This window comes from Dipodomys ordii, unplaced genomic scaffold (genome assembly GCF_000151885.1).
Source record: "Dipodomys ordii isolate 6190 unplaced genomic scaffold, Dord_2.0 Scaffold79, whole genome shotgun sequence".
Taxonomy (NCBI): Eukaryota; Metazoa; Chordata; class Mammalia; order Rodentia; family Heteromyidae; genus Dipodomys; species Dipodomys ordii.
Window position 1 is genome coordinate 1672133 of NW_012267295.1, and position 12491 is coordinate 1684623.

General features: G+C 40.9%; 1 protein-coding gene across 2 annotated transcripts in view; it reads left to right on the forward strand.

The window, feature by feature from the left end:
* The window catches only part of Slc25a17 (solute carrier family 25 (mitochondrial carrier; peroxisomal membrane protein, 34kDa), member 17), a 35044-nt gene extending 22715 nt beyond the window's left edge, over positions 1–12329 (forward strand). For both annotated transcript variants that reach the window (XM_013024951.1, XM_013024953.1), the window contains 5 exons: positions 2931–3047; positions 5444–5589; positions 5678–5773; positions 8040–8122; positions 11547–12329. In XM_013024951.1, the coding sequence (XP_012880405.1) occupies positions 2931–3047; positions 5444–5589; positions 5678–5773; positions 8040–8122; positions 11547–11694 (590 nt within the window). In that variant the 3' untranslated portion in view covers positions 11695–12329. The remainder of the gene's footprint in view (positions 1–2930; positions 3048–5443; positions 5590–5677; positions 5774–8039; positions 8123–11546) is intronic.
* The last annotated feature ends 162 nt before the right edge of the window (positions 12330–12491 follow it).

The window sequence follows — 12491 nt, forward strand, 5'->3', positions numbered from 1 at the left end:
TGCTTATGTGGTGCTGAGGAATTGAACCCAGGGCCTCATGCATGCAAGGCAAGCACTCTACCACGGAGCCACCTTTCCAGCCCCCTGACTTGTTTTTGAAAAGAAAAGAAAGTAGAATCATAGAAATTGAACCTCCTGTCCTTAGGTAAATAAAGTATTAATTAGCATTCCCATCTTCCTATCTTAGAGCTCAAGTAGCAGCCACCCATAGGATCTAGCACAAGTTTTATCCATAGGCTGTTCGAAAGCTTTTAGTAAGAGTTAGTAAGAGCTGACATTAGTACTCATGAATAGTTTATGACATGTTTCTCTTCAATGGAATATTGTCCTTTGCTTGATTATATAAATTGCACATTTTAGTAAAGTTTTAGATTCTCAAGTATTTTGAGTGCCCTTTTCCCAGAATTCATAAAATTATAGTGGTTAAAAGTACCTCTCCGTCTATTTTGACTTACAAGATGAAAAAAGTACTTGAACTTCTCAAATAAAAAGCTTTGAAATAAAAAATATTTTCATAAGGACTTTTTATATTCTCTTTTTAAAATAATGTGGTACACTTTGTACTTGAGGTTGTCCTTTAAGTTCTTTTAGTCTTTCAGCTGTGTTAATAATGGGGACATGAAAGCAGAATTTTCCATAGTGGTTAAATCTTAATCTTGACTGCATTACCTCTTAATGTTTTGTGTATGACAACTTCTTAAAAAGAACATGAAGGAAACTTGGATTTCTCATGAGTTGGTTTAGTGGGCACTATACTTCATTTGTTTAGAAAGGTGTGTACACAGTTTCTTAGGTTTAAATGGGCATATGTGACACCTGGTGCCAAACTCTCTCCATTTTTTCTTAAAAGAAGTGTAGTAGACTGCTCAGTCATATTCCTAATTGATTTTTCCAGCTGTTGCTTTGTTTCTGCTGAGGTGTATGCTGCATGGGTAGGAATCCATTCAGAATTCTGAAAACATGTTTCTATATTTCCATTTTGGCTTCTGATACACAGGCATTAAAAAAAAATAGCAAGAATCATTTGTGGTAAACCTTTTTTTTTTTCTTTTCTTTTGTCAGTCGTGGGGCTTGAACTCTGGACCTATGCGCTGTCCCTTAGCTCTTCAGCTCAAGGCTAGCGCTCTGCCACTTGAGCAACAGCGCCACTTCCAGTTTTCTGGTAGTTAATTGGAGAGTCTCACAGATTTTCCTACCCTGGCTGGCTTTGAACCAAGATCCTCAGATCTCAGCCTCCTGAGTAGCTAGGCTTACAGGCGTGAGCCACTGGCACCCGGCTATTGTTGGTGTCTCCAGTGACAGTGTATGAAAATGTCTGGATGTTAGGGCTGGGAAGGTGGCTCAGTGGTAAAGTGCTTGCCTTGCATGCATGAGGCAGAAAAAGCTAGAAGTGGCACTGTGGCTCAAGTGGTAGAGCACTAGCCTTGAGCTGAAGAGCTGAGGGACAGTGCCCAGGCCCAGAGTTCAGGCCCCACAACTGTAAAAATGGAACACATACAACTTATAAAATTATTTAAGAGTATCTTTTATCTTGAGAAATATGTTCTCTCTTCCTCTTTAATTATGTGCCAGTACTGGAGTTTAAAGTCAGGGATTGGGTGCTATTCCAGCTTTTTGGTAATTAATTGGAGAAGAGACTATTTCCTGACAGGGCTGACTTTGAGTCACAGTTCTCAGATCTCATCCTCCTTAGGAGTTAGGATTATAGGAGAGAGCATGGTGCAAAATAGTCTTATAATGCTCCTAAGACATAGAAAAATACCTTCTTTTTTCAACTGTGTACACAAATGAAAACATTGAATTTGAGTCTCTTGGTTATTTCACCTGGTTTGTTCTTGAAGTGTCTTCTGCATAGAATATTTTGCAGATCCTTAAATCAAAGCAGTCTTTCTCTATTTGGGTTTAAAGGACTTTTAGTTGATGATTTTTCTCCCTTAGGATTGTTCCTCTTTTTTGTCCAGAGCAGGGCTAGAACCAGGTAGCTCCATATATGTTTCTTTGTTGAGTTTGTTCCTTGGTTAACACACATTTTACAGTGTATACCATTTGCCAGGCACATTGTTACAGTTCTGTATGGTATTTTTGTTAATCATTTTAGGACTGATGGGGAACGTGTTAATCTCTCAAGATGGTGTTAAAGTGGGACAGAATGTTTTCACTAAAGAACCTGGCCCATTGTGTTGTTCTCCTCTGAGGCAGCCTTAGGGAGCCAAGATCCATCCTTGTAAGGGTCATGATGAGCATGCAGCTGTTTCTGGTTGCTTTTTTTTGGTGTCACTTCATAACTGCTGCTTGCTGCCTGCCTGTCCTGATTCTCTAAGTAATGAGCAACCCTTCTGTGAACTTCTACTCCCTGTTGAAGCACTCTGAGATGTCACCATGTCCTCCCACCTGTCACTTACTGTGTCAGATCCATATTCACTTAAAACCACATGAACTACTGAGAGTTGACAGTTCTCTGTTCTTAGATATTGTCATGGACCTAACATGTTTTCAATAAGACAGCTCCCCCTCCCTCAAGCTGTTATTTAAAAATTATCTTTAAAACTATATAAAAACTGCTTCTTTGTTTTTGGGGCAGTTTTTAGGTTTTGGTGTTTGCAGAGGCGAGGATTGAACCCTGGACCTTGTGCATGCTAGACAAATGCTCTTTCTGCCACTGCTCTTTATCTCCAACCTAAAATTGCTACTTGGAATGCTATAAAGATGGGCAAGTAATTGCCTTCTGGAAACTCACTGCTCTTTTCTGGGAGCTACTGCCAGTTATTTTGCTTCCAGATTGCTTCTAATAGTAGTGGCATGTGCACAATTGCACAGCTTACCCGAGGTCAGTTGTAAAAGAATAAGTGGAGTGTTGCTATGTAGCTTAAAGACAACATAGCTGAAAAGGTTATCTTACATTCCCTTTTCTTGTTCCCTTTCGTTTTAAGGAGTGGTGAATGTGTTGCTCACAACTCCACTCTGGGTGGTGAACACCAGACTGAAGCTGCAAGGGGCAAAGTTTCGAAATGAAGACATTGTACCAACTAACTACAAAGGCATCATTGGTGAGTGTTGCTGGGCTATGGTTCTCCTCAGGGCTTTGTTCCCCTTTATATATGGAACCTGTGGCAACAATCAAGCTAGGAAACAGCCAGCCTCAAGTTCTAATAACCTTCAGTAAGCTTTTTTTTTTTTTTTTTTTTTGGTCCGGTTGTGGGGGCCTGAACTCTGGGCCTGGGCACTGTCCCTCAGCTCTTCAGCTCAAGGCTAGTGCTCTATCACTTGAGCCACAGCGCCACTTCCGGCTTTTTTCTTTTGCTTATGTGGTGCTGAGGAATCGAACCCAGGGCCTCAGGCATGCAAGGCAAGCGCTCTACCACTGAGCCAACTTCCCAGCCCTTCAGTAAGCTTTTGTTAGCCAATGTGTCCATGGGTTGGCAGGGAGTTAACTCATCTAAGCCTACCCCAGCTGAGAGTCTCAGCTTCATATGTCTCCCTTCCTCTTTCTGGGACCAGTCTTGAATATGCTCTTTTTGTGGCAATGGTAAAAACACAGAGGACCCAAGGCTGTACCCAGTGATAAAGCCCATTTGCATTTTGCCTGCAAATACCCTAGTGGTCAAAATGATGCCCAAGACGAGATAGAGAACACTGCTCTCAGGAGGTGTAGGTGCAGTAAGTGTTGGTATGGCTCAAAGTGGTAGCCTTAAACAAAAGGTCAGGGATAGCACCCAGTCTTTGAATGCAGGACCCATGACTAACAAAAAAAACAAAACCCCCAAAGCTTGAATTTTCAAACAGAAAGAGGTCAAGGACAATGCCCAGGCCCCATAAGCACAAAAAATAAAAATAAAAAACAATTTATAAAATGTAGTTTACAGGGGCTGGGAAGGTGACTCAGTAGAGTGCTTGCCTTGTATGCATGAGGCCCTGGGTTTGATTCCTCAGTACCACATAAGCAGAAAAAGCCAGAAGTGGTGCTGTGGCTTAAGTGGTAGAGCACTAGCCTTGAGCTGAAAGCTGAAGGACAGTGACCAGGCCCAGAGTTCAGGCCCCACAACCGACCAAAAAAAATGTAGTTTGTATATGACTAATAGTATATGTAATTTTTAATTATTTTTCTGTTTTTGTTTGTGATGTTTTGGTTTGAATGCATGTTAGGCAAGAATCTACCACTGAGATACACCCCTAAACCAAGTAAATGTTTTAGGAAATAATTATACCTTTTTTTTCTAGTATTGTCTTTGGATACATATACACATTTGGTATCTGGTGGTCTTTGATCTTCTGCTTGCTTGCTTGCTTTTTTGAGGATGTGGGGGCAGTTATGCGACTTGAACTTGGGGCCTGGACACTGTCCCTGAGCTATAGCACCACTCCCAGTTTTCTGGTGGTTAATTGGAGATAAGAGTCTCATGGACTTTCCTGCCTGGGCTGGTTTTGAACCACAATCCTCAGATCTCAGCCTCCTGAGTGGCTAGGATTATAGGTATGAGCCCCCAGTATCCAGCTTCTTTTTCTTTTTCTTTCTCCTTTTTTTTTTTTTTGAGGTACTGGCATTTGAACTCAGAACTTCCTCACTTGCTAGGCAGGTGCTGTACTGCATGAACATATTTCATTCCTCTTTGCTCTGGTTATTTTTTAGTTAGTGTCTTCCATTTGTCCAGACAACCCTGGACTGTAATCCTCCTACCTAGGCTTCCTACCACAGCTGTGAAGATAGGCACATACCACCACATACCTTTTTCTCTTGAGATGGGGATATCATGAACTTTGCCTGGCCTGGAACTGCCTTCCAGGTAGCTAGGATTACAAGAATTAGGCACCAGCATATAGCTCAGCTTCTGTGTTTTAATAATGTCAGTCCTATGTAGTAGATTCCAGAAAACAGTCTTTTGTTATACTGGACCTTGTATTTTAGGGGCATTATCAGTTCACAGCTCTGTGGTGGTGGGAATTTATTGTTCTAATACTAGATCGTCAGGAAGACTTTCCTAAGATTGAAGATAGTCTCAGTAACTAATTGGTTAATTAGTCATAATTAAGTGACTAATAACTACCCATCAGTTAATGATTAGCAAACTATTGTCAAAAGTAATTAATTGCTCTGAGTGGTGGTGGTACATACTTGTAATCTTAGCACTGGGGAGACTGAGATAGGATTGTGAGTTCCAAACTAGCTTGGGCTCCTTAGTGCAACTCTGTCTCCAAAACAAACAGCTTGGGGGTGTGGCTCACGTGATGGAGCTTCTTCCTAGCAAGACCAGTGTTGAGTTCACACCCACAGTACTACTAAAACAACAGCAGCAAGAGGTGATTAACTCACGAAGATGTCCCTAAAATGGCCTTTGCAAGAGGGAACCAGTCAGGTTTGTGTTCTGGGTACATTTAAACCGATTTCTTAGCTTTTCTAGTTAAGGCATTATCATTATCCTTTTCAAACTCCTGATATTTTGCTTAGATGCTTTTCACCAAATCATTCGAGATGAAGGAGTCTTGGCATTATGGAATGGTACATTTCCCTCTTTGCTGTTGGTCTTCAATCCTGCCATCCAATTCATGTTCTATGAAGGTTTAAAACGACAGCTTTTAAAGAAAAAGATGAAGGTAATCCCTGCTTTTGAAAGCAACAATATAATAGTTCCTGGTACCTTCTCGTTGTTTGAGTTGATATGGTTCATTATTTGCCTTCCAGCTTTCTTCTTTGGATGTGTTCATTATTGGTGCAATAGCCAAAGCAATCGCCACCACAGTCACCTATCCCATGCAGACGGTACAGTCGATCCTGAGGGTGAGTACTGGGTTTCTACCTGCATTGTGTCCAATACTTGGTCTTTTTATTTGAAGCAGTGTTAATAAGGGAAGGAGGAGTCAGTTGCTATGTCTGAGTAGTCCCCTTCCATTTTTTCCATTTGTTTGGTATTCTGCTAACCAGGCTAACTGTTGATTAGCTTCCTGTTTGGTGTGGAATGACGTTCACATCTGTAATTTTGTAGGTGACAAAGTATCTCAGAAGACCCTGGCTTAGTGGAGAAGGGTGGTTGGCCTGTTGTTAAGAAGCGTCATTGGCTTTGAACAACTCCAAGGAGGAGTTGAATTCAATATGTTGAATTCAAAATGAATTGAATTCAACATATTGAATTCAAAATGAATGGGAAGACAAGGACCTTGACGTGCAAAGTACATTCCAGGAAGGAAGCATGAAGTGCCAAGAGCTTGGTTCACAGCTCAAAGCTATGAGAGAATGGCTTGCTTAGGGTAAGATTGGAAAAGTACCAGAGAAGCTGTAGATTAGAAATATAGGTAGTATTCCCAGCTCAGGGATGCCTCAGAGGGCTTTTACCTGATGTATAATTCCACAAGATTTCTGGCAAAGTGGTCAGAAGCTAAAAGCAAAAGCAGGGAATTGGATCCACTAGGGAGCTATTTCAGTAATCCAAATAAGGGGATGATGGCCTAGACCAGGATAGCAGCAGTGGAGAGAAGAGATCAGATATGGTCAGCTTCATGATCTGTTCTGGGGCTGAGAATGTAGCTCAGTTATGGAGTACTTGTCTAGTAAATGAGTAGCCCTGGATTCATGCCAGTTCTAGAAAGAAAATTTGAAAGACTTATTGATAGATAAAAATGAAAGTGGTGTGAGTATTTTGGTTTTCTGTTAAAAGTATTTTTACTAGCAAAGTACCAGTAACTCACACCTGTAATCCTAGTTATTCAGGAAGCTGAAATCCAAAGGATTGAGTTTGAAGCCAACCCAGACAGAAAAATTCTATGGACTCCATCTCTAAAATAACCATCAGAAATCCAAGTAGGAAGGATGGTATTATTTAAATTGGTACTTAGCATAATGTATAACATGGAGGGTGCTAGTCTATAGAGGTTCTAACTGATTTGGGTTTATCAGAACTTCTCAAATAACTAGAAATTATAAAAGCATACTTCCATACCTAAATCATCATCCTTTGGCGGTAGAATTTTCTCCATACTTCTCTGTGCTAGTGAAAATTCTTGAAGCTAGAGATTAGTTCAGTGGTACAGTCCAAGCTTACATAGGTTCAACAACAACAGTAAAAATTCCCATGCTTCCCAGGCACCAGTAGCTCACACCTGTAATCTTAGGTACTCAGGAGGCTGAGATCTGAGGATCAGAGTTCAAAACCAGCCCAGGTAGGAAAGTCCATGAGACTCTTATCTCTAATTACCACCAGATAACTGGAAGTAGAGCTGTGGCTCAAAGTGGTAGAGCATTAGCCTTGAGCAAAAGAGCTCTGGTACAGTGCCCAAGCCCTGAGTTCAGCCCCACAATGGACCCACATACAAAAATGTATGCTTGCTTTATTGAAAAAGAAATATTTTACTGGCTCATGCCGATATATCGACTCAGGAGGCAGAGATCTGAGGATCAAGGTTCGAAGCTTGATTTATCTGCCCTCACAGATAAATGCCTTAGGCTCTTTTATCTTGAGTAAACCAGCAAAAGCTGTAACTGGAGGTGTGGTTCAAGTGGTATAACATTAACCTTGAGCAAAAAAAGCTGAGCAAGAGCTCACCCAGAGCTCAAGCTCCAGTACCAAAACACACACACACAATTAAAAAAAATTTTTAATTGTCATTATAAAGGTGATGTACAAAAAAGGTGGTTTTTTTGTTTTATTTTGTTTTGTTGCCAATCATGGGGCTTGAACTCCGAGCCTGGGCACTACTGTCCGTGAGCTTCTTTTGCTCAAGGCTAGTACTCTTATCACTTGAGCCACAGTAAACACTTCCAGTTTTTTCTGTTTATGTAGTATTGAGTAATTGAACCCCGGGCTTTAAACATGCTAGGTCAACACTCTACCACTAAGACATATTCCCAGCCCCAGAAAAGAATTCTTTTTTCAACTTATTTCATCGAAATATTTCACTTAATTAAAAAATAGAAGGTTAATGAAATCTATGATAAATGAATATTTTTTATTAAGTGCTATATAAGACATTAATGTAATTTCCTCTCTGTATAGAAATAAAGTTTTTTTTTAAGCAGCAATAAATGGAAATTTTTATTTCTCCTTCCACAGTTTGGACGTCACAGACTAAATCCCGAGAACAGAACATTGGGGAGTCTTCGGAATGTTCTCTATCTTCTTCACCAGAGAGTCAAGTGAGCTTGTCACTGTGTCACCTTCTGCCCTCCCTTCAGCAGCCACCTCTGCCAGGAATGGTTGAAATTGCTTCTCTTGCACTAGTGCAATGGCTCCAGAAACCTCTCCCTATGTGCTCCGACATTTCTCAGTTCAGAAGCTTAATACAATTTGACAGCAATTGAGAAATTATGGGACACTTCTGGCCCTGATTTTTTGTTAGTTACAGATACATACAACTCCAGCAAGGGAACCCTCTAGGGTGTACTCAGTGGTAGAGCCATACTTAGTATGGACAAGGCCCCAAGATCAATTCCTAACTACAACAATCTCCCACCCCACAAAAAACAAGGAAGGAGGAAGAGATCCCCATTTGATCCTCTCATTCATAGCATATAAACCTCCCTTAGGAATATGACATTTGCTTGTAGAGTGGCAGAGGTCCTGAGAAAGAGAGTGGAGAGTGGGAAGAATGATGCCAATTTGATGTTGGTGGGGATGTTAAGGAGGGTAATAGGAGCCACTCGACAGACATTGGCTAGGTGCTGTAACATGAGTCATTTCAGTTAATCTTAGCAGTCGTTCTAGAGGTAGAAGCTAGTCATTTCTGTTTCCTTAATTTGATAGAGAAGTCAAATATAGTCAGGGAGTCCTTCTAAAGTAAAAGAGGCTATAATTTTATTGTTGTTCCTAGATACAAGGTACTTTGAAATAAATTTACTATACAAATAATATATGCATGGTATAAAAAAATAAAATTGGATGGGTTGGGAGTGTGGTTTAGTGGTAGAGTGCTTTCCTAGCATGCATGAAGCCCTGGGTTTGATTCCTCAGAACCACATTAAAAAAAAGTCAGAGCCGGGTGCCAGTGGCTCACCCCTGTAATCCTAGCTACTTAGGAGGCTGAGATCTAAAGATCATGGTTCAAAGCCAGCCTGGGCAGGAAAGTCCGTGAGATTCTTACCTCCAATAAACCACCAGAAAACTGGAAGTGGCACCGTGGCTCAAGCGGTAGAGCACTCGCCTTGAGCTGAACAGCTGAGGAATAGTGCCCAAGCCCAGAGTTCAAGCCCCATGACCGACCAAAAAAAAAAAAAAAAAGCCAGAAGTGGTGCTGTGGCTCAAGTGGCAGAGTGCTAGCCTTGAGCAAACAGAAGCTCAGGGACAATGCCCAGGCCCTGAGTTCAAGTCCCAGGACTGGCAAAAAAAAATAAAATAAAACTAAATAAAATTGGAGCAGGGCACTGGCAGCTCAGGACTGTAATCCGACCTACTCAGGAGATTGACAACTGAGGACTGTGGTTTGCAGCCAGCATGGGCAGGGAAGTCCCTGATACTCTTTTTTTTTTGTTGTTGGTCGTGGAGCTTGAACTCTGGGCCTGGGCGCTGTCCCTCAGCTCTTCAGCTCAAGGCAAGCGCTCTACCACTTGAGCTACAGCACCACTTCCGGTTTTCTGGTGGTTTTATTGGAGATAGGAGTCTCACAGTCTCTCCTGCCCGGGCTGGCTTTGAACCGTGATCCTCAGATCTCAGCCTCCTGAGTAGCTAGGATTACAGGCGTGAGCCACCAGCGCCCAGCCCCTGATACTCTTATTTCCAATTAACCACCAAAAAGGTAGAAGTGGAGCTGTGGCTTAGTGGTAAATCCTCAGCCTTGAACAAAAAAGCTCAGGGACAGTCCCCAGACTCTGAATTCAAGCCCCAGAACCAGCACCACAAAAAAAAAGAAAAGAAAGAAAATTATGGATCAAGTCTTGTTCCTGTAACTTTGTTTTTTTAAAAAAATATTTTTTAATTGAGATTGATTACATAAATTTCACAAATTTCACAGTATTGTAGATTGTAATACTAAGTTAAAGTCACAAACACATTTTAACCTTCACAAGGCAAATTGTCATTATCTTGGTCTATAAAGTTTGTGAATTCTATATGTTTTGACAATCCAACTATTTCTTCCATGTTGCATACATATAAATTTCTTCCTTTTGTTTTGTCTTTTTATGCCAGTCCTGTGACTTGAACTCAGGACTTGGGCACTCTCCCTTAGCTTTTTTGCTCAATGCTGGCACTCTACCACTTGATCCATACCTCTACTTCTGGCTTTTGGTGATTAATGAATGATTAAATGAGTAAGAGCTATCATTCTATGCAGCCAAATGTCCTGCAATGTTGGCAGAAGAAGAAATTGAAATCCTTTTGTAATTATAGGCTAGAGTCTTTTTTCGTTTGTTTATGTTGTATTGAGGAATTGAACCTAGGGCCTCATGCATGTTAGCACTCTACCATTAAGCCACATTCTCAGCCCCTAGAGTAAAGTCTTACAGACTTTCCTGCCAGGGCTGGATTCAAACCTTGATCCTTAGTTCTCAGCCTCCTTAGTAGCTAGGACTACAGGTGTAAACCAGCTTCGTTATAACTTCTGAGTGGAGCACAGGATTGGTTTTAATCTCTTAGTCCACATGCCATATATACCCCTGGAATTGTTGAACTAGCATAAGGGATTAATTCACTTCGTACAAAGAGCTTTTATTTATTTTTATTTATTTATTTTTTTGGCGGTCGTGGGGCTTGAACTCTGGGCCTGGGCGCTGTCCCTCAGCTCTTCAGCTCAAGGCGAGCGCTCTACCACTTGAGCTACAGCGCCACTTCCGGTTTTCTGGTGGTTTATTGGAGATAGGAGTCTCACGGTCTCTCCTGCCCGGGCTGGCTTTGAACCGCAATCCTCAGATCTCAGCCTCCTGAGTAGCTAGGATTACAGGCGTGAGCCACCAGCGCCCGGCACAAAGAGCTTTTAGAGAGATCATTGTTCCTGAATTTCAGCTTCTAGCCAAAACATTGTTCTCTGAGTGTTTCCTAAGGGCTGATCTCCAGAGTTACTAGAAATAGAAATTATTGAGCCCTGGCCCCAGCTTAATGAATCAGAAACTCTGGGAATTGGCCCAGAAATCTATTTTAAGAAGCTCTTCGGGTGATTGAGATGCTTGCTAAAGTTTACCTAGGGTAGACCAAATGTATGGAAAGTCTGAGACTTCATTTCTTTTCATTTCTGACTCTCTCTCCTTTTCGGGCCAAAATGTTCTAATCTAATTGGAAGCTTTCCTACGACTTGGGGGCTATTAAGCTGAAATAACTGAGTTGGGAGAGTGTTCGTAGGTCAGATTTTAGCATTTAAAGTGGTTTTAGGAGCTTTCAAGATCTGCATCCTATTAGTAGAATATTGCCAGCATTCCACTAATTAATGATGACTATAAAAATTATTGATGGGACCAAGAATATTAAACTTTATTAGTCCCCAAATGCCTTTAAAACTAAGAAGTACTTTGACAACAGTCTGTGTTGAAGTCTAAAATCTTTTCAAAGAAGCCATCAGGGTAGTATATTTCTCTGATGTAAAAGTTGACTTTTACAAAGAAAACCTGTTATTTCCAACCTCTTTTCTTTTAGGCGTTTTGGGATAATTGGACTCTACAAAGGCCTTGAAGCCAAACTGCTGCAGACAGTCCTCACAGCTGCTCTCATGTTCCTTGTTTATGAGAAACTGACAGCTGCTACCTTCACTGTAATGGGGCTGAAGCGCACACACAAGCACTGAGATGCTATCCACAGGAAAGTGTGGAGATGCTGTAACTGGGTGTGTCTGTCCAGTGAAGAGAAGCAAGTCTCCACGTCAGCTCCTCCCACTGCAGATGGTACTCATGTTGAAAGGGTAAACAGGGACTCTAGCTGGACTTTTTCCAATTTCATTTTTATGATGGCTGGATTTGGGGATGGAGATTGATGTGAAAATATTGAAAACCTAAAAGCGAAAGTTTGTGGAGTTTACTTGTTATTTGGGGGGGACACAATTCTCCTGTGTAATCTTTCCTATCTGAAGTTTTGCTTACATTTTCTAGCTGTTTTTATTCCATTAATTGCCTCCTGGGTTCCAGAAAAATATAATAACATGTCATTTTTTCAGATAATTTAAAATGTCTTTAATCCTGGTATTTTCCTTAATATAAAAATAATACTACCATTGTGCCACAGATGTGACTTTATTTTTGTTGGTTTTTTTTTTTTCCTCCTGCTTACTAAGAGTTAAGTGAACTGTTTATTTTGTGGAAGAAATGAAAATGACTAATCCTAAATGATTCTCCTACAAACTATTTGTAAATGTCACTTATTCATTAGTGTTCAGCATAAGTTTCAAAAATATTTATTTTGACACGAGCTCCAATCAGAAGTCCCAATAAATTATCTAATGTTCTTGGAAGTTTCTCTTTATTCAGGGATTATGTTAGATAAACAACCAGATGGCAAAGAAAACAAATAAAACACACACGGGCTGGGAAGGTGGCTCAGGGGTAGAGCGCTTGCCTTGCATGCATGAGGCCCTGGGTTCGATTCCTC